We start from the raw sequence: 22379 nt of genomic DNA, 5'->3' as shown, positions 1-22379 counted from the left end.
GGCTGGCTCAGTCGGTAGAGCATGAGACTTTTGATCTTGGGTCATGAGTTAAAGCTCCACTTTGGGTATAGAGCTTACTTTAAAAAAAGATTTAAAAATTGCAAACAAATATTATTATTATTATTATTATTATTATTATTATTAAAGATTTAATTTACTTATTCATGAGAGACACAGAGAGAGGCAGAGGTGTAGGCAGAGGGAGAACCAGGCTCCACACAGGGAGCCTTATGTGGGACTCAATCCCAGGACCCCGGGATCACGCCCTGGGCCGAAGGGAGGGACTCAACCACTGAGCCACCGAGGCTTCCTGCAAAAAAATGTTAAAAACTCTACCTAACAGGCTTGTTTTTCATACTGGCATAGATCAGCAATTCTAAAACTATTCTCTGGGTACTGGAGGATTGAGTAAAAGATGAAATACATTGAGGATATTGAGAGCCAGGTTTCTCACTGATATAGAAGGGACACACAAATATGCCATGGGGAAGGCCAGGAAGAATGTTGTGATATTGGCCTGGAATAGGAGGTAACAGGATGAACTCCTGGATTTATATTTAGGTATGCATGTATTTCCTAGTTCTGTTCACTGAGAGGATCTAGAAACAATGAGCCCATCTATTGGCTAGCTCCTTGCTTCTAAATACCATCTTCTTCCAAAGGAACCAGAGCTCTGTAGAGAAATGGCTGATTTCTGCACTAGGCCAGAGAGAGTGCAAGATGAGCCCGGGGTCATTTTTTTGCACTTGAAAGTAAGCAAGCACTCAGCGAATAAGACAGACACAGCAAAAGGCCATAGAAGTCTAGCCTGAATTAGCTCTCATTCCAGACATATCTGCAACAGTTTGGTTATCAAGTAAATAATCAGAGTAATGAATTATCACCTATGGAATAAGATAAGAATTCATGGCCCATCATCCATACAAGCATATATGTACATCTACTGTAAGCTCTTCTTTACAGTAGAATGCTAATAACAATAGAAATCTTAAGTCACAATTTTGTAATCATCAGGGTAATAATTACTATAGATAAGGATCATTAAGATATAAACATAAAGGGTGAAAGTTTGATGAGGAATAAAATGTCTGTATAGTCTCAAAGTACTCCCCTAGAATTTGTGAGTTATAAGGAGAAATTAGTAATTGTATAGTAGATAAAACTGGTAGCACATGCCTTAACTAAGTGACCAAAATAACCATCACCTATAATGGGACAACTTGACATCAAGTGCTTCACTCCCCTGCCCCCTTTTTAAAATATTTTATATTTTTGAGTAATCTCTATATCCAACAAACCCACAACCCTGAGATCAAGAGTTGCATGCTCTACTGACTGAGCCAGCCAGGCTCCCCCAACCAGGGCTTCTCAATAGGATGCACTAAGAAAGACAATAATTATTTCTGCCCCGCCTGAAACATCCCTACCTAAAATGTGTAGCCTGATTTAATCATGAAGAAATATCTGACAATTGCATGGAGCCTGTTTCTCCCTCTGCCTGTGTCTCTGCCTCTCTCTCTGTGTGTCTGTCATGAATAAGTAAATAAAATATTTTTTAAAAGACCTGTAGGGATCCCTGGGTGGCACAGCGGTTTGGCACCTGCCTTTGGCCCAAGGTGCTGCGATCCTGGAGACTCAGGATCGAATCCCACGTCGGGCTCCCGGTGCATGGAGCCTGCTTCTCCCTCTGCATATGTCTCTGCCTCTCTCTCTCTCTCTCTCTGTGTGTGTGTGTGTGTGTGACTATCATAAATAAATAAAAATTAAAAAAAACCTGTAGATTAGATAGAATGTTATGTCAATGCTGAATGTCCTGATTTTGCTAATTGTCCTGTGGTTTTATGTGTGTCTATGTTCTCAGGAAATAAACACTGAAGTATTTAGGGTGAAAGGAGCATCAAATCTGGAACTTACCTTCAAATGGTTCAGAAAAAAGGATATACCTAGAAAGAGAATAATAAAGCAATGTCAAAAATGTGAATAATTGGGATCCCTGGGTGGCTCAGGGGTTTAGCGCCTGCCTTTGGCCCCGGGTGTGATCCTGGAGTCCCAGGATCAAGTCCCACTTTGGGCTCCCGGCATGGAGCCTGCTTGTGTCTCTGCCTCTCTCTCTCTCTCTCGCTCTCTCTATGTCTATCATGAATAAATAAATAAAATCTTTTTAAAAAATGTGAATAATCAGCGGACATGGGGGAAAGGTATATGGGAATCCTCTGTCCTGCTCTTGTAACTTAGAACCTTGACTTATTTCAAAGTAACAAGTTAAATAGAAAAAAGGAAAGAAGCCTGTTTGGATTCTTTTCTTTCTTTATTTTTTATTATTATTATTTTTTTGGATTCTTTTCTTTAAAGAAGGTATTTTCCCTCAAGACACTCTTTCATAAAAAAAAAAAAAAAAGACACTGATTCATGTGGTTGCCTCTTCACCAAGCCTAAACTCTTGCTTAATGATTTCAGTAAACATCCCAATCTCAGAAGCACACTGAGATTTGTTTATATGGTCCTCATTCCTCAGCCATGCAGTGCTTCTGGAGCATCAAGCCTTCCAGCCAGCTTAATTGACAATATCCACTGAAGGATGGTGCATTCTCCGTATCCTCAGTGCTTATCCCCGAGCCTGGCCAGAGCAGGAGCTCAGGGTAAAGTTTGTGAAACTGAAAGATTGAATTATCTGATTGCCTTCAGGGGAATAGCAAGAGTTAGGACTGAGCGGGGGGGGGGGGGGGGGGGGGGGGGGGGTGGAGATGGAGAGGAACCCCACTGGCCTATGATGGGGCAGGAATCCTTATGCAATGTCTGGATCCTGGATAAGAAAGCTTTGGACACAGCAGTGCCTGAAAGCCTCCATCCTGGGTCTTGCTGATGAGAGAGTTGTGTGGGAATGGGCAATCAGGAGAGAGAGCAGGGTGCATTCCCCTCTGCAGGGGCAACTCAGGACTAATCCCATCAGTGCAGTTAGGGGGTGAGCAGGATGACAGCCTTGGTAAACTGCACCGCAGGAGCCATTGGAAGTTTACCAGCCCCTTCTGGTTTGTTAAATTCACTGGTGGCAAATGCTGAGAGGTCTCTGGCTGCCCCTCTGATCTTGATTTGATCTTGTGAGTCTGGGTATAGGGTTTTCGGTCTGACTTTCCAAGCTGCCTTGAATCCTCACAATTCAGCTCTTGAAGATGCTCAGATTGATGGTGCTCCAGGTGGGGATATTTGGAAATGTGTGGTGATGGATGAGACTGAGAAGGCCAGTGAAGGCCCAGAATGTCAATCATGGAGTGTGGTTTGATCCTCAGAGCAATGGGAGGAGCCATGGGACAGTGATAGGTAATGGAATGAAATGGTCCAATTTTCATTTTAAAAAATTCACCCTAGCAGCTGAGTTGAGGATCAGAGGGTAGGAAGAGACAAAAAGCAGAAAGATTAGTGTGGAGGCTGCCACACAAATCTAGACAAAAACTTGAGCGAGGAGTATTTTTAGACCTTGCTCTAGAATAGGAATGGTAAAATGTAGCATGTATGATCCTACCCTAACTTTTTATTCCCATGGCAGATATTACTAATCTCTCAATTACGCTGGGCCTGGGTGGGCTGCTCCCATAGACAGCCATAGACAGCCATTACCGATCGGTCCAAGTAGGCACACTAAGTGAAAGAAATTTGCCCTCTGGGCATCAGTTTTGAGAATATGGCTTACATTTGCCGACAATTGTCACTTTGGGTCTGCCTTAACCTGGGGAGTAAGACCAAGGTCAGTCTTCGAGGTCCCTGACAAAAATCATGCCTTGCCTGGCTGTATGCCCACCATGTTCCCACTTAGAGCTTTTCCACATCCACTATCTCATTTCAACCCCCCAACATTTCTGGAAGGTCAAGGTCGTTATTCCATTTTACAGATGAGGAAACTGAGCTAAGGATCTTCCAGGATTCCACAGGTGGTAGGTGGCCAAGCTGGGATTAAACTGAACCCTGGATCCTTCCACAATAAGCTTGTCTCAGCTGCAGCAGCTATTTGCATCTGTTAGGGCCCCATGCAGAAAAGCCAGAACAGGTTGGGGCAACAGTGACTTGGAAACAATGGCTTTGCTTGTCAATAAAATCCTTGGCTTAAAAAGACCTGGGAAACTTGACTTTCTAATCACTTTTATGTAATCTGCTCAGCGCTGAGCTTTGGAGAAGGAAAGCTCTGGCCCCTGGGTAGGGGTGGTGGGGATCGCTGAGGGGGTGCTGCACAGATGGTAAGGGGCGGAGGCCTCTCACTGTGGAAGAGAATAAAGTTTCTGTCCTCGCACAGTTGGAATGAGGGCCCCGGAGCCAAGCAGCCAGGGCCAGGGCGGGGCCAGCCAACCTTTGGCACGTGAAATGCCACCCTGTGCTCATGGCAGATAATTCTCGGTAATAATTCATCCCCCCTGGCAGGCACGCATCCTGAAAGCCCTGTCTGTTCCTGCCTCATGGGGTCCCTACTGGAATGTGGGGGGTCGAGGGGCTGGCCCCAGACGTGGGCAGAGTTCAGACAGGGCTGGGTAGGCGGGACAGCATCTGGGCACTGCCTGGGGGCAGATGGAGCCTTTGTGCTCTGTGCCCTAGAAACCCCACCCCCAGCTGCAGCCGCCCCATAGGGGAGAAAAGGCTGACATGCCAGGCCGAGGCCTGCTCTCTCTGTTCTCTCTCCTGTGGCAGCCAGGGCAGAGGATGCTATTCTGGGTACAGCCTGGCATCTGACGGATCCACCCCATTGTGCTCATGGCATGCTCTTTCTGAGCAGTGGGAGGGGGAGCAGCAGGGGGCCTCAACCCTGAATGCACAACACAATCTTCCGGGGAACTTTTAAAATATACTAAATCTCAGCCCTCCACCAGAGACTATGCTATGGTCTGTGGGGGTACGTGGGCATTGGCACCCTCCACAGTCCCCAGTGGCTCTGAAATGAGCTGAGGTTGGTGCACATTTTGGAGGGTGACTCCGTAAGCTCAGCCACCACCAGCTGTGTGACCTTGAACACAAGAGGTAGCAGTCCGTGGCTCAGTTTCCTCATTTGTGCAATATGGACAAATGGACAAACCGCGTGAAGTAACTGGAAAGATTCAAGGACATAATGCTGCAAAGACTGAGCACCACCCCTGGCACAGAGCACACACAGACTGGCCATGTTTGGGTCTGCACGGTGACAGGAATGGCACCCATTAGTGCTTCTGGCTGGCTGTCCTGGGGGAGTGGGACCCTTGTTATTGCCAGAGGCCACAGGTGCAGTCCCCACCTCTGCCAAAGCTGGGGAGGGAAGGCCTAACTATATGTGTGTTTGTGTTTGTGTTTGGGGAAGTTGGTCTAAATCTGTGTCACCATCAGTGATCATCTAAGCCACCAGGTGAAAGGCCCTTCAATCACATGGGATAAGCCATTCCCTCTAGTCCTGTCCCTGGGATTACATCAAGGTCAATGTCCACTTGCTGTTGGCTTGTCTTTCGTACCCTCTGACATTTGCTAATCTTACTTTCTACACAAAGAGCAACTGGGCCAGGGCTCATAGGTGCAGTATCCACCACAAGAAGGCAATAGTGCTGCTTGTTCAGTGTCCCATCCCAGCCACCTTGCATGGTAGTCACTGACTTTTTTACTATTGTAATATTCCTCCTTCAAAAATTGAAAATTAAAAAAATTGTTTTTGCTAGCAGCTTATTAACCTTCCCTTAGAAATAAAATTATTTTATTTATTTCTTAAAAGATTCTATTCATTTATTTGAGAAAGTTTACCCAATGGGGGGAGAGCAGAGAGAGAGAAGCAGGCTCCCTGCTGATCAGGGAGCCAGATGTGGGGCTCCATTCCAGAACCCTGGGATTATGACCTGAGTTGAAGGCAGACACTTAACCAACTGAGCCACCTGGGTTCCCCTAAAATAAAATTATTGTCGTAAAAAGAATGAAATCATCTGAAAGGGAAATAGTAAACCATACTGAACAGTCAAGGGGAATGGCAAAAATCATGAAGGTCTGCACAGGAGCAACAAGTTTGGGAAACATGGGACTCAGATGCTAAGGCCTACCTCCCTAGTTCTACAACACTCTTTTTCCCAGGAAAATATTCTTTTTTGGTTATTAAATGTCTGTGTTGTGATAAGGAAACAGACCATAGTGTTCAGTGAAGACTTTCAAACAGAGTTTTTGATCATGTATTTATTTAGGTATATACCACCTTGTTGCAAAAAAAAAAAAAAAAAAAAAAAGTATTGTGGCAACTTACAAATGTAGGTATAATACAATAGAGTAAAAATAAACAGATCAGGGTCAAGCCTAAGGCAGAAAGCTAGAATGAAGTCAGAGCCCACTCGGTGACTCAGTATAATTGTTAAAAAGTAATCTCAAATTTGACTTTGAGATTCCCAGCTGCCAAAGCAAAAGAGGAAACACGACTTGTTAGAAGAGTACTAACAACAGGTAGTTTGGGGCTTTGGTGTAGAAACAGACCTGGTTCAAATCTTGACTCTACTACTTGTTAGATTCATGACCCTGAGCAGGTTGCTTAACTTCTCTGAACTTGCAGTTCATCACCTGGGGGTAATAGGAGGGTGAAGGGAGGAAAAGTGAGGCCAACTTTGGGGGTTCCTGGGTGCGTCAGTAACAATGTGTGTAAAAGTGCCTTCTAGCTCTAGGATGGTGCTGCTTGGGTCCTCAGCTGGCCCAAGTCTTTGCTAAGCTGCAGGTCTTCAGTCATAAAAGGGAGTTGACATCTGTCCCCTCTCTCAGTCTCTACCCTGCCCAAGCATGCAGCACATAAGAGGCAGAGTGATCCCAACCTAGGCCTCTCTAACTCCTGCCCAGGCTCCCTGTCAACCATCAGTGCTGTGTCCTCCTGTCACCAGAGTGGTTTCCAATGCTGTCAAGAAGAAAAAATGATGCTTTGGAACATAGGTTTTCAGGAACACTCAAATTACTCCCAGGGAAACCCCAGCCTCACTTATAGTGCTGCCCCAAGGCAGAGGCTCCCTTCTCTCCTCCGCAGACAGAGCAAATTAAATATTCAGGCCTAGTAATCTCTACGGGGGAATCCAAGGTGGTAGCCAAAGCCCCTTCATGTGTTCAGAACATCGGAGACAGCTTCCTTTGCCTTCACATCCAAGGTCAGTAAGAAACACTGGGGCTCCCCAGTCCTGGTCCTTTCTTATTTGAAGTACTTGTTGCCAAATATAATAAAGTCCATGACAAAAACCTGTCCCTGCCTCCCATCAGCAATGGAATAAATTCCAATTGTCTTAGAATTTTCTTTTCTCTGTTAATTTATACTTGACTTTGTTCTAAATGTGATTGGAGGCAGTCCTTGGTTTGACATTCAGGGCTCTTTATAAGCTGACTCCAACCTCTTTCTTGGGTCTCCTCTGTGGATGCAGTTTGTGGCCTGGTCACAGTGAATAAAAGCCACCACTTCTGGAGCTGCTCCTGGAGTGCCATGCAGTTGGCAAACAACACGTACTGACCAGCTCTGAAACCCGTATCTGCCACAGACTAAGGGTAGTCTGGGTAAGTCCCTTTACCTCAGTTTCTTCGTCTATAAAGTGGGCACTTTCCCTGTTGTGATGATGCAAGAATATGCACCTGGCATGCTTGGCACACCTGATGCTCAGTCAGTGGTGATGATTAGATAACCTGATTTTGAGACCCAGCTCTCCACTCAACTGCTTACATGACAAGTGACCCATGTCTGGGCTTGTTTGACTATCTATAAAGTGAGCAAAAGAACTATCTACCACATAACCCACATACTAAGGCTTGAAAAACAAAAGGGGCTTAGTGAAGGCTTGGAGGCTGCAGCTAGCATCATCTTCCCCAGAAAACAAGCTTGCTTGCCCTTTAATTTTCCCAAATCTCGTCCTTTCTTTCCTTTTTCTCAAACTAATGAGCAAGAGGAGTCTGAACATTTCTTGCATGGTTAGGCTGTGATATCATGAAAGACAGTCTTGTAAAACCCACACCCAGGGCCAAGGGAAACGCAGCCCCCTGAAGAGACTGTTCAGTGGAGCCCGCCGATGGCTGGGTGGGGGAGGCTGGATGTGTCCACCACTATGAGTCAGGCCTTGCTTGGCTGGCTATCATCATTCCTCTTTATTTCAGGGGTGAGTTACAGCTTAAATAAAACATCACCTGACAATGCTTGAAAGAAATGTCTTCTGCACAAAATGCATTTCCTTCCACTCTTAGGTTTGCAGCTGAATTTTCTAACATGGCAGCTGGGTGTTCAAATACACAAATGTGCATGAGCTGGCATGGGGACAGAATGAGGGGAGTAGGGACAGAGGGTGGTGTCGGGATCAGCAGTAAGTACTCTCAAAGGTGTTGGGATGGATTGTGTGCTCGGTAGTCTGTGGCCTTCCCAGGCAGAGCTGCCTCGAAGGAAGAATGCAGGCTATAGACAAAGCCCTTCTGGAAGATCAGCTGTGTCCTGTTGCTCAGTGTGGCCCAAGCCACTCTCTAAAGCTCTCTGGGCCTCTTTTTCCTTTGCTGAAACAGGGAGTTGGACTGGTGAACTTCCTAGCTCTAAAAATACTACTATCCAAAGCAGATGAGGTACAGGCTTAAAGGCTTGTCCTGTGGACTGTCTGGGTCTGAGGCTCAGGGGAGCCACCAGCAGCACAGGTAACAGATGGTCCACCTGTGCCTCCTCAGCCCCAAGGCCTGGCACCAACAACTCTGAAGCCTAGAAAAGCCCAGTCCACAGACCTCCTTCCCCTTCCTTTCTAGCTTCCACCCTCAAGCACTTCCCTGCAATCATAAGGTCCAATGCCTCTTCTGGACCCAACTGCTTAGATCTCCGCCTCCTCCAGGACCCCTAACCACGCCAAAAACTGCTAGGCCATTCCAACAAATGGCCGGGTCAGGAGTGACAAAGAAGGAATCTGTTTCATCCTGGCACCACCCCAGCCCTGGGTGCAGGGTCTTGCTCATGGCAGACCTGGAGGTATCCCTGAGTGCAGGTAGGTTGTGGGTTCAAAGGTCCAGAGAGAAAGGACAACATGGAGCCCGGGCCCAAAGGCTCTGGGAGGAGCTGAGGAGAGGTCCCAGGGCCCGGGTATGTGGGGCCAAAGCCAGCACTTCTGGGGGGAGAGGGACCTGGCCCAGGTCCTCACCCTGGTAGAGTTGGGCCTGGCAGGCAGCTGCCTGCTTCCTCCTCAGCTGCTGCTGCAGAAACAAATGACAGCACTGAGGAGCAATAAGAGAAAGTAAACATAAATGCGGAGGGAGGGGACCTTGGAACAGGAGCCAGTATTTTTCCTTGGGGTGTGGTTTATGCTCAGTGGCTGGGTGACCACGGAGGTTTGGAATGTGGTTGGACAGAGGGTGAGGTGGATGGTGGTGGCGGGGTGACCAAAGGCAAGGAGCAGGAACATTAGCCCAGGGCCACCAGCATGTCAGCTAGAGCGGGGGCCTGGGGTGGTACACAGTGCGGAGCCTCCAACAGCACGAGTGCATAGGTCCCAGAGGCCTCTGCTTTTGAGTGAGAGTTGAGAGTACAAGAGAAATTAGAAGAGTGGGGAGAGGCCTGGAGGTGTAGGGGAGCACGGTCAGGTCTCCTCATCTGTAAAATAGGGCTATTGTGACAGCCTGGCTTGCCTGATCCAAACTGAGGCTAGTTAGGCAAGTGATATGGTCTCTCTGAGCCTCAGTGTCCTCATCTGTTAAATGGGCTTAAATATCTCTATCTCTGAGGGTGCTACTGGGAGGATTGAATGGGTTTGTGCATGTGAAGCTCTTGGCATAGTGCTCTGCAAGTGGAAGGGATTATTAATCCACCTGGTGCCAAGGAAGCTTTATCCTGGCTGCACCACATGCCTAGCACCTGCCCCGGGCCTAGACTCCAATAAATTTTGCTGATGGAGCCCCTTGCAGGAGTTGCTGTGGGGGAGCCCCCATATCCCCTGCCACTCCTCTCCTGTGAGCACAGGTCCGGGCTAGACCACGAAGTGGAGGGTGTAGGTGAGCTGGTGGCCGTTGTCCCAGGCGTATAATACCCGCTCCTTGGGATTGTAGTCGATCTGGGTGGTGTAGGCGTGCTCGTTGAGGAAGGGCAGCTGCGGGCGGGCGTCGGTGCCTGTGTGCGTGTCAAAGGCATAGGCCACCTGGCCTTCCTTCTGGTTGTACGTGTCAACGGCATACAGGATGCCACACACCAGGAAGCAGTTCCCGTAGGAGTTCCGCCGCAGCCGTGTCTTCCATGTGGTCTCCCGGTGCATGGAGAGGTCGCTGGGGTCCAGGCGGCTCAGCACGATCACCTCGGCCTGGGCCTCATCGCGGTCATCCACAGCGGGGTAGATGACCCACAGGCCGCTCTCGTCCACGGCGAAGTCGATGTCTGAGTGGCCACGCCACTTCCAGGGAGTGGTGTCTTCATATACCACGTCGGGCAGCAGCGCCCAGGAAGCGACGAATCGCTGCCTCAGGTCATACTTGATGATGTTCTTGGTGAAGGCACGGTTGTAGTAGAAGGCACCCTGGTACACCACATGGCCCGTGCCGATCCAGTTGTAGGGCAGCTTGTACATGTTACTCCAACGGCCTGTGTGGAGGGCAGATGGTCACGCTAGGGCCTGGCAAGCCACCCAGGGCTCTTGAGTGGCCCAGTAAGCAAGGAATACTGAGTAGGCCATGGGTTTGAAGTTGGGCCCATCATCTTATGTCACCGGGACTGTGAAGCAGGCACTGTTAGCATCCCATATGCCAAGGACAAAACAGGGTCAGAGGGTTCAAGGTCACCCAGTTATGGACTGCAATGGCCAGGATTTAGACAGCCCCTGTGCTTTGTCTCAGAGCTTTTGCCCATGCTGTTCCTTTTGTCTGGACTGTCATTCCCCATACTACTTGCCTAGCAGGATGCCTCCGTATCTTTCAGAGCTCGCTGCCAATGTTACCTCCTCCCCGAAGGCTTCCATGACCTCCCCAGGCTTGAGGGAGGGCCTCTCCTCTGGCCCCCCATAACCCTTGTCTTAGCACTTTTCACTGGCTTCCTCCACACCAGCCTGTGAACCACTTGCGGCAGGTCCCAGGTCAATTTTGACCTGGCAGAGGAAGGACTTTGGCTGTTCCAGGCCATACCCTGGGACTCCACAGCTCCCTGGATAAATCCAAACTTTGATGTGGCTTACAGGGTCTGACTGAGCCTACTCTCTCCTTATGCTTCCCCACCTCCCTTCCATGCCATCCTGCTTCTCCTTGCCAGGCCTTGGCACACTCTGGGCTTTCAGTTTGGAACCCCCCGCCCTTTCCCTTTTGCTTGGCTTATTCTTGCTCTCCCAACAGGGCTCAGCTCAGTCAGCATCACCTCCTCCTTGGGGAAGTCTTCTCTGATCTCGTTTGGGGTTCCACAGTCCCTTGAGCTCTCCCTCAAACACTACACTGAAATTATATCTTTCAGTGTAGAGAGGAGAGGTCTTTGGCTCTCCCATCTGTGCATTTCTGGTGGGTTGGTCTTGCCTAAATGACCCTCTCCCCCATCATGCCGCAAATCTGATAACCAAAATCCTGCCCTTCCCTGCCCAGACTTGCAGCTCCTCTCAGGCCTGGGGCTCTGCTCATCTGTATAACTGAGAGATAACCCCCACCCCATAGAATTATGAAGCTACCACGAGCTGATGCACATAGCAAGATTAGCATATAATAAATACTCGAGAAGAGGAAGCTCTCGGTATTGTTGGCCTTGACAGTAAGTTATGCTCACAGGGGCAGGACCACATCCATCTTGTTGGTTGCCACATTCCCACTCCTGGCTCTGTGCCAGCCCATGGGGGGTGCCCTCAGATGCCCCTCTTTGGGGTGACCAATCATTTGGAGCTGGGCCAGGCTGGGAAAGGGAAAGGAGGGCCCAGTCTCCATGGGAGACCCTCCTCAGGCTGCCCACACCGTGGGCACCGTGCCACACCTCCTCCCGTCTCCCAGCTCTCCAACCTTGCTTGAAGTTCTCCAGATTGCGGAACTCCACCAAGCTGTTCCCATAGTAGTAGTTGGTGACATAGATCCTGTCATCCTTCGCGGAGGGGTCCTTCATCCAGGCTCCTTCATGGCGTCCATAGCTGTGATGCCTCACAGGGGGGTCCACGGCCCGCAAGGTGCCCTCACAGCTCATCTCTCTGCCTGCAGGGAGTGAGGGGTATTGCATCTGGCACTCAGACCCCAGGCCTCGAGCCAAAGCAACAGCCCCGAGGTTTATCTGGGTCTTACCTACATCCCTCCCGGTATTTTGTTTGCAGCCTTTCCCCCCTTTCCTGAGGACCAAAGCAATGTTTGATTATTGTAGAAAACAGAACATTCAGCAAAGGAGAATGAAGAAAATAAAAATCATGAAAAATGTCATTATCCAAAGAAAAACTGAAACATGTTGTATTTCCTTCTATTTTTTTTCTTTGCATATACAGTCATGTGGACATACTTTAAAAAACTGTGGTTCTTCTGAATATATAGTTTTATGTATCCCGTTTTTGCCCTCCACTGAGCAATTTCTCACATCATTAATGGGTTTTTAATGATGTGATTTCAAGGCTCTACCAAGCCACCAGACAGCTCTGCCCCAGTCCCCTCAGTGTTAGACCTTCAGATTATTTCCAGTTTTCTGACATTGGAAATGGGCTGTGGGGGGAGCCAGATAAGTGGTAGCATAAGTGGTAGCTGCTGTCCACATTGCAGATGGACCCTTTAGGAAAGATTCCAGGAAGCCGAATGCATTCAGACCAAAGCAGGGGATGGGTTTAACAATACCTTGTTATCACAGGTATCAAAGGTGCCCTCCAGGTCGGTGATTTAGTGGAAAATATTTCTACTGAAAGGCACAAGCCAAAGCTACAAACGTGGACATAAGAAAATAAAGAAGTGAAAATAGTTGCTGGATTGGATGATGGGATCCTAGGTGATGTGTTAGGAAGGATTTGTTGAAAATACTGTTTGACTAAATGTGCTCAGACTTTCTAGAAAGGATCAAATAGTACACATTTTAGGCTTTCCAGACCATATACGTCTGTCCTGTATTCTTTTTTTCTTTTTTTAACAACCCTTTAAAAATGTAAAAAACTGTTCTTTAAGCTCAAGGGTCATAAAAAAAACAGGCTGCAGGTTGGATCTGGCCCAGGGGCTGTACTCTGCTGACTCCTATGAGGCCTACTCACCTTGGCTTAGGACATCTGGGTGTGAAGGTGGCTTGGTGGGCTGGGGCTGGGTGGTGGGAGTCGGGGTGGGGGTGGTGGCCGGATCTGAACTGGGGGTGTCAGAGGTCAAGTCTGCTCCTTCTGAGGCCCTGGGCCCAGCCTCATCATGTTCTGCTGAGTTGGGCTCTGGTGGCCTGCCCTCCAACCTGGGCGGCAGCTGTTCCAGCCAGGAAGTGCTCTTGAGGGCGTTATCTGTAGAGAGAGAACCTGTGCTCATGTCCTATGCGGCTGCCCAGGATCCTCCCCAGGCCCACTTGGCTCCCAGCTCCGGGGCCATGGCGGAGAGAAGGGGGGGCTTCACATCTTTCACTCCTCAGGGTGAAAGGACTCAAAAAGTAGGTGGTAGGGAGACTTTGTGGTCAGTAGACTGGCTCCAAGGCCCCCAGTTGAGTGATCTTGGCCAACTCCCCTGCCCTGGTGGGCCTCAGCCTCCCTTTCTATAAAACAAGAGTCAAAAGGCCCACCGTGTTATGCTATTGTGTTGATCAGAGGAAAATGTATACACCTCACTTGCACAGGTCCTGGCAAGCATGAGGTGCCAAATATGAGACCCCTGCCCTCCTAAGTGTCAAACACTTTATGCCAATTCTTTCTTTCTTTCTTTTTTTTCAAGAAATGGTTCAGGTTATTTTTTTTTTTTAAAGATTTTGTTGATTTATTCATGAGAGACACAGAAAGAGAGGCAGAGACAGAGGCAGAGGGAGAAGCAGGCTCCATGCAGGGAGCCTGATGTGGGACCCGATCCTGGGACTCCAGGATCACGCCCTGAGCCGAAGGCAGGCACCAAACCACGGAGCCACCCAGGAGTCCCTATACCAATTTTTTCATGTCCTAGACTCAACTCCAGAAGACAGAAACCTGGCTCCCATTTCATAGACTTTCTCCTGGTCCTCCCCTCTGGAACCCAGCCTGCAGTTCCTCTCACCCAGTATTTGCCATTTCAGGCAGGGAGGGGGCAGGCACAGCCAGCCTCCCGTCACCTCCGGACCCCAGGTGTCTGTCTCTCTGCCCTCATTCATCTCCTATCTCTGATCTTGAGGCTGTCTGGGCACCTCTGGACCCCATTTCTCCCACCCCTGCTGGCAAGGCCTTTGCTGATAGGATGACTTTTTCAGCTCCCGTGGGACCTGTATGGGGCCATCTCTGGGTCATCCCTGACCCACACACTTGTCTAGCTGGGATGGATGGGGTCTGGGTAGGGAAAACAGGAAGAATCAATGCCACACAGCAGGGCACAGAGCTGGGGAGGGGTCTGAGGCAGGCTCTGTAGCCCACTGATCTGGGTCCCCGTCCCACCAACTCGCTGTGAAACCTGGAGCCAGTCTCTTCACCTCTCTGAGCTTGTCTCCTTACCTGGATCTAGTGGAACAGCGTGTATGAAAGTACACAGAAAACCTATTCCAGGGACAAAGGAAAGGGGATGGTGTGGCCCTCAGAGGATGAAGCCCTTTGACTCCACGACAATGACCCGACTTCTTCATTTTCTTTCCCTGCCAGGCTTCCTCTTTGCATAGGGTTCAGCCAGGCTCCATTGTGGGGCAGCCCTTAGGGATGGAACACACCCTCTAGGGCGGCCTGGCCTTGGCAGCCTGCCAGGGCAAGGGCTTTGTTCCCACGGGCCTCGCTGGCAGAGCCAGATGCTTGCAGCTGTTCTTGGGCAGTGCCCAGCCAGGGGTCAGAGGTTCTGTACTGTGGCCAGGCTGAGCTGGCAGGACACAGAGCCAGTAGCTAGCACCAGGGGCTCTGGGAAGAGGCCCCTGAGCTTTGAGAGACCAAGAATTTAGGGAGGGGGGTGGCTCTTGAAGACCGGTCCCTCACATTTCTATCTCCTGGCCCCTTAGACATGGGGTAGGCAGAGGGCCTCAGTGAAAGGGGTGGTCAGCAGGACACAGGTGGGGGAGCAGGCTTGGACACCTCTCTGGGACATGAGAGGGGAGCAGCCATTTGGGGAGGGTCTCAGAGGAAGAATTGGGAGCCACACCAGTGGGGATGGCCCTGAAATTTGGGTACTCTTGGGACTTCTTTCCCTCTCTCTCTCTCTCTCTCTCTCTTTTTGGTTAATTACTTGGTTGCCCTTCACTGTGATCCCCCATGGATTATAGGAAAAACACGAGACTCTGTGGGTTCTACTTTGGGAAAAAAAAGAAGTGGGAGACCATCCATTCCAAGGCCACTCTGGAAACAAGAGGTGCTCTGAAGGCCGCACATCACTTCCCAGAACCCTGGCCTGGCTCCATAGCCCCTGGGGCTCCCGCCCCACCTGTGGCTGCTGCCTGGTCATGGGCATGTTTTTTTCCCTGCTGGACTGCGATGCCCGTGTTAGGCAGATCTCTGGGGAGATCTGGCATGCACCTAGTGGATCCTCAGCAAATCTCTGATGGAAGAAGGGAAAGTCCAGGAGGGGCAGAGGCAGCTCAAAGTACGGGAAAGGAACTGGGTGGGCCTTTGTGTGGATTCTATTATTTCGTCCCAACGACCCCACGAGGAGCACTATCCCATCGTGTGGATGAGCACAGTATACCAAGAGGCAGTGGAGCTGAGATCTAGAGAAGACACTGGCTCCCCGGAGGCTACATCCTTGGGGTGTAGCCACCCATTAGCAACCCCCGACTCCCTGCCCTGTCCCTCCCAGGGTCTAGTCCTTCTCCAACTCACCGGCCACAGCCTCGGACACCTCCTTCCTGCCTGCCTTGTAGTAGGTGATGCCTCGGATCACGGCCTGCTGCTGGGCCAGGGTCCGGGGCTTGGCTGTGGGCAGGGGGAATCTGCCCTTGCCACCTTCCTTCCTTGGCTTCTCTGCCTTTAGCAGCTTCTCCTTAGGTTTGGTGAGACCTCGGTCAACAAAGCTCTTCTGCATGTTGCTGTATTTGGTATTGTCTTTGCCCTTCCCTCCAGCTGTGTCCTGAAAGAGAAGGAAAATGTCAATGTGGGGAGGTGGGAAGGGTGTCCTGGGAGGTCACAGAAGCTCAGCCTGTGGGGGCTGGAAAGTGGTCATGCCGCTCCAGGCCGATCTCAGGGGCTCGTGAACTCATGGCTTTCCTCCCATAGTGGCGATAATCCTGACTGGGGCGTGCCTTAGTTTCCCCATTCAGCTCACCAGCTTCCCTGCAGGCTTGAAGCCCAACCTGATAGGTTAGGTTCCTGTTCCATTTCCAAATCCCTGCACACTCGCCCTCCCCGCCCCCAGGGTGTGTGTGTGTGTGTGTGTGTGTGTGTGTGTGTGTTACATTATACTGGTTAATTACCTAAGGAGGTAGCTGATCATAGGGGCAGCTTCCCATCCCTGTCTCGCTGGCTTGTGGATCTTCATTTGTGGTCAGGGGAGAGGTTCTCAGGCCCCGGGGCAGGGTGACGATCCATCTCAGTGTGCCCGGAACTTTCCCAGTGTTAGCACTGAGAGTCCTACAACCTGGGAAACCCTTTGGTCTCAGGCAGAATTGGATAGTCGGTCCCCAAGGCCACTGACCTCAGTGCATGCGGTTTCTAAAGTTCTGTAAAGTTCCTTCTAAATGCCTCTGATGCCGGCTTGGCACAAGAACAAAGGCCCTGGTGACATCACCCATTGTTAGGCGGGAGATACGGCAAGTACAGTATCTAGATCTTCTGTGCTGTGGCCAAAACAGCGTTGCTTTGCACCTGTGGACCTGACCTAGGGATGAGCAGGAAGCCTGCCCTGGGCCACGGCACCAGGCTTCCACCCTGTAGCAGCACACATAGAGTGCCCCATCATCACAATGTCAGCACAGGGGCTGAGGGGCTGAGATGAAGAGCAGGGCCCACTGGTCATGCAAGCCCATGCTCCAGTCCCTGGGCAGCGACCCTCTCTCCCTGTGACCTCACCCTCTGCTTCCTCATCTGCCAAACGGGCACCAATGGGCCCTCTTGCAGGTGGTCATGGGATTAACTGAGATAATGTCTGTAAGGAAGTCAGGTTTAGGCTTCAGGAATCCAATTTTGAGGATGTTTGGATTCCCCACACGAGACACAAGGCTGCAGTGGGGAATGGAGCGGCCACGGCCAGCAGGTGGGTGGCTGGCCTCAGGGGCTCGAATGGCATCGGGATCAAGCCTGTACTTGCGTTTGCCAAGCACACGCCCTAGTGTGTATCTACCATAGGAAGGAGCCTCTGTACAATTTGCCCACTTCTAGGGAGCTTCTCGTTATTGGCTCTTTTGGCAATTTTATCTGCCTAAAGGAGGGCCTTTTTCAAATGTGCATAAAGGCATATTATATATCTTGGGTGGTTCTGCCTGGTGTCTCTGCTCACTGTGCTCAGGAATATGGCATGTCTGGGTGTTTGCTGCAAGAATCATCCACCCCGGATTGGTTGATGAAGTGGTGTGAGTCTGTAGGGTCCCTGACGCATTGCTTACCTACCCCTGAGCAGGCTTGACCCCGCCAGCAGCCCTACCACACTAGGGGAGGCTAGAAGTGGTTTTGCGGCAGCCCACCTGGCTTCCCAGGGCCAGGCAGGGAGGGTCATCTCTACAGCTTTGTCTCTACTAGTTTGGAAATGGGAATGAGAAGGCCACCAAATGCCTTCCCCAGCACACAGACCCCTCATCTGGATCCCCACATCTGCTCCCCGTTTACCTCTTTCAACTATGTGTGCTGCACTGCAGGCACCCTTACCCCCCATCTGGCCATGGGCCCTCCAGCTGTGCCAACCCTCAGCCCTGCCTTTGGGACTGAGGTCTTGCCACACTGTATTCCTAAGCCCACCCACCTCCTGGCCCCATCACCAGAGCCATGGCCTCACCTGAGCCTTGCTAGCAGGGCCGGGGGCTGGGGCAGCGGCTGAGACAGATGTTGCGTCCTTCTGCAGCAGCTGGAGGCCCAGGCTGGAGAGCTCCTTCTTGATGCCCATCATGATGGCCGAGTGATTCTCATAGCGCTTCAGCTGCTCACTCAGGTGGCGCATGCTCTCCTTCACTACCTCATTCTCCCGGCTCAGGTTCACCTTGACGCTCTGTAGGGCAGGACTCCAAGGTCTTTCTAGTCTCCTCAGTCAGCTACCCCCCAGCACCACCACCCTGGAGGGGATATCCCAGCTTCTGCCATCAGGCTTCACTGCCCAGTCTCCTGAGCAGGGCCCAGGTACAGGTTTTGATAGCAGCAGCAGGCATGGATGGATAAAGCATGCTGCCAAGAGACCATGTAATTATTAATGTCTTATTTAAAAAGTGAGTGAGTGATGTTTTCCCTTTGAACAGAGGAAGCCAGTTCCTCCCAAGTGAGACTGTTTTCTCCACCTCCACCCAGAGATAGCAATAAGCTTTTTCTTTTTTTTTTTTTTAAGAGTTATCGCTTAGTGAACAGAAGCAAAGCACAGATAATGCAAAACAGAAGATAATTAAAAAATCATTTCTTTGTGGCTACGGAAACCATTTCTGATTTGTTCCAGCCACAGCAGACATACCCTCCAGATCGTCTGGCTCATAGTTATATAAAGTGAGTTAACATTTCCTAAGATTATAGGAGGAAGGGTCAAAGTAGGATAAATCCAGAGCCAGTGACAGGAGAGCCTGGCATGTACTAGGTGCACAGAAAATCCTGGTGCACAGTAGAAATCCAACAACTGATACTCTACTCCCATGTTGGCAAGGACCTGGCACATAGTACATACACACCAAACACTTTTTGGATGACTAAAGCCACTGTGACCCCAATTTTGAGGATTGTAAGCAGTTAATCTCCCACTCTTGGGCACAGGATGCCCAGGTGCCCCCTCCCTCCAGAAAGGAAGCTGGGAAAGGAAGCCCCCACACCCGCTCCTGGCAGCTGCATGTCCCTAGGTTCCCAGCAGCCCAGCCGGATGCAGGAAACAGGCAGAGGCCAGGCCACGTCAGCAGAGATGTGTGCCAGCAAACTTTGAACCTGCAGCCTGGATCCCCACGATTGCCCAACTCTGTCACTGCCCTCAGGCGGCAGTCCTGGCCACCTGCCTAGCCCCCCAGCACATCTGCACTGACCAGAAGACGCTCAGCACTCTGCCTCGACTGCAACCGGGTACTGGGCCAGCCATGCGGTCTTAAGCCCTGCCCCAGTAGGCCTGGCCAGTCCTGCACTTTTGTGTGGCATTTTATGGGACTTGTGACCTTGGTATTGTACAATGTACAAGTCTTGGTCTTAGTGAACTGAAGGCAACTGCAAGTTCTTGCCAGCCCCCTCCACATCCTTTTCATGCAGTCAGCTGGTGCCTCAGTTTCTCCACCCAGCCTTCCAGCCTCCTGTAGGCCCATGACCCCCAGTCAGACCTTTTTTCCAAAGTGGGGACCCAGAGGCCTGCATCTCCTGCTCCCAGTTCCCTGCTGGAGTCTGGTTTTCAACAGCCACTGGCGTTAAGGTAGAATTGCTCAGACCCCTTCAGACCTGCCCCTTGGCCCCAAGTGTTGACCCAGCCTGGCTCCCAGGTAGACCTCTGTCCTTACCTCTTCCAGTGTGTTCATCTGGGAGGCCACCTTGTGGACATAGGCATGCACTTTCATCAGGTCCATGCTGTATAAGGTACCTTCCAGGAGATCCACCATGGACTGTAGCTGCCAGGGAAAGGGTGCAGGTTAGGGCAAGGGCAGAGCACAGGATCAGACACAAAGGGTGCAAAAGGAGCCCCACCACTTGAAATAGGCTGCATGGGACCTCAGCACCCACTAGACCCAGCTTGCTAATAATCATCACAAGAAAAGCAATAGATTCCATCTTCTGAGCACTTACTATGAGGCAGGCACTGTATGAGGGGCTGTAATAGGCTATTTCACTTCATCCTCATTACACAAGGTATGTAGTGAATGCTAGAGGAGATCATTCTGCATGCCTGGGATCCTTCTCATTTGTTTCTTGTGCCCATATCTGGCTTCCATGTGCCTTCTTGACAGCCTGCATCTGTGACTTTCTTTAAAGAGACTTGTGTCCCCAAACTGCCTGGGAGAGTATGTCCTCCTGGGGCCGTCCTTAGGCAATGCTTGACAGGTGCAGGCATCCAAAAGCCCAGCTCCCTAGCCCCAGTGGGGACAACTGAGCGGTCATTCACACTCCAGCATCCCCTGGGGTTGGGGCTGGGGCTGTAGCTGTAGCTTGGCCTGAGCCCACACCATACTGGGCTTCCTACTTTTTCCACTCCCACTTCTTTTACTTTGGTACCAGCTTCTCCTGGGAACATTTTTTCTCTTTCTTTCTTTCTTTCTTTCTTTCTTTCTTTCTTTCTTTCTTTCTTTTTCTTTCCTCTTTCTTTCTTTCTTTCTTTCTTTTCTTTCTTTCTCCCTTCCTTCCTTCCTTCTTTTTTTTTTCTTTCTTTCTTTCTTTTTAAAGATTTATTTATTTATTTATTCATGAAAGACACAGAGAAGAGGCAGAGATACAGGTAGAGGGAGAAGCAGGCTTCTTGCAGGGAGCCCAATGTGGGACTAGAATCAGATCCTAGGATCACACCCTGAGCCAAAGGCAGACGCTCAACTGCTGAGCCATCCAGGTGTCCCAAGAACATTTTAATAATAAATCACTGGAACATGAATCATGTGCCTTAGAGTCTGCACCTAAGGACCCAAAAAAGACAAGGTCTGAACAACTTTTTTTTTTTTTTTTAAGATTTTATTTATTTATGAGAGACACAGAGAGAGGCAGAGACAGAGGCAGAGGGAGAAGCAGGCTCCATGCAGGGAGCCTGATGCGGGAATCGATCGGAGGATCGATCGCCTGCTGAGCCACCCAGGCGTCCTAACTTTTTTTTTAAGGAATCTCTATGCCTACCTTGGGGCTTGAACTCACAACCTCGAGATCAACAGTCGCATGCTCTACCAACTGAGCTGGCCAGGCCTCTGGACAAGGTCTGAACAACTTTTTGTCTTTGTCTTATAAAATAAGAAACTGCAGCCTAGGTGAAGTGACTTGTCCAAAGCCACCCATTTGTTAAATGGTGGGGCTGGTGGTAGAACCCAGATTGGTATAAGCCAAAACCCCTTTGCTATTGTGCTTTACCCACTTGTGTCCAGATGGGAAAACGGAGGCTAAGAAAAAGGGAAGAGCTTGCACAACAAACAGGTCAGTGACAGATACTGTGTCGCCCTTGTCTGGCCCAGGGCTCCTCCCTGCAGCTGCCCCTCCTCTTCCTCTCTCCACCCTGTGTCATTAGGACATGACCTTCCCTCCAGATGGCCAAGACGCCAGTGAGTGTCAGAGAAACCATGGCACAAGGGGCTGGCTGGGAAATCAGCATCCACCGGCTTCTCGAGAAGGGCAGTTCCTCCCACTTACCCTCTCACATGGCCCCACTCTGAGCCCTGCAGCATTTCTCAGGGTTTGAGCAGGCCAGCGTGCCTGTTTGGCCCTGGCCAGCTGTTTCCAACACAGTTTTACTCCCACTCTCCCAGGGGTGTTCAAACTGTTTGAAGCCAGGGAGCCTTTCTTTGAGTAGACATTAATCAGTAAAATGGAAAAAGGGAGTGGAGAAGTCTTATGGAGGCAGGGATTGGACCTTGAGTCTTGTCTGCTCCCCTGTAACCTTGCTCAGACCCTGAAGAGTTACTCAATGCCCCTTGTGAAATGAGACAATAGGGCTGTGGTAAGGAACACTAGTGTGTGGACAGGGCTCAGCACAGAGTGGACACACAGCAAATGCTTTGTGAGTATCAGCAATAACGATACCATTCCACGGGGCTATGGGGGATCCTCCCAGCTTCACTCTGTTGCCTTCATGGCTACCCAAACTGGCTTTCTAAAACACAGGTTTGACCCTGCTAATAACTTGCCATGGCTCCCCACAGCTCATGTGTGGCTTTGCACCTCCTAAACCTGGCATTGGAGCCCTCCATGGTCTGCCCCTGCATCCTCTCTTTTTTTTTTTTAAGATTTTATTTATTTATTCATGAGAGGCACAGAGAGAGAGAGATTGAGAGAGAGAGAGAGAGAGAGAGAGATTGGCAGAGACAAAGGCAGAGGGAAAGCAGGCTCCATGCCAGGAGCCCGACGTGGGACTTGATCCTTGGATCTCCGGGATCACGCTCTGGGCTGAAGGCGGCGATAAACCGCTGGGTCACCGGGGCTACCCCCCCCCCCGCCCCCCGCATCCTCTTTGACCTCAGCAAAGGTTTCCTCTGGGCCAGGCACCAAGGACAATGAGGACTAAGACACAGCCCAGCCTTCACAATCCTTCACGGGCTATGAAAGAACAGGGAGAATCAGAGAGGCTCTCAGACCATTAACGACTGGGTG

At 50.3% G+C, this 22379-nt stretch overlaps 1 protein-coding gene across 1 annotated transcript in view; it reads right to left on the bottom strand.

Moving 5' to 3' along the window:
• Positions 1–6138: 6138 nt before the first annotated feature.
• OLFML2A (olfactomedin like 2A) overlaps positions 6139–22379 on the bottom strand; it is a 30534-nt gene continuing 14293 nt past the window's right edge. The window contains exons 3-8 of the mRNA XM_077850636.1: positions 19604–19711; positions 17932–18141; positions 15828–16074; positions 13134–13364; positions 11923–12108; positions 6139–10537 (exon numbers count right to left, since the gene is read on the bottom strand). Of these exons, the coding sequence (XP_077706762.1) occupies positions 9933–10537; positions 11923–12108; positions 13134–13364; positions 15828–16074; positions 17932–18141; positions 19604–19711 (1587 nt within the window). The 3' untranslated portion in view covers positions 6139–9932. The remainder of the gene's footprint in view (positions 10538–11922; positions 12109–13133; positions 13365–15827; positions 16075–17931; positions 18142–19603; positions 19712–22379) is intronic.

The sequence above is a fragment of the Canis aureus genome, chromosome 16 (genome assembly GCF_053574225.1).
Source record: "Canis aureus isolate CA01 chromosome 16, VMU_Caureus_v.1.0, whole genome shotgun sequence".
Lineage (NCBI taxonomy): Eukaryota > Metazoa > Chordata > Mammalia > Carnivora > Canidae > Canis > Canis aureus.
The sequence above is the reverse complement of the archived record's forward strand: the minus strand, read 5'-3'. Positions and strand labels throughout refer to the sequence as shown.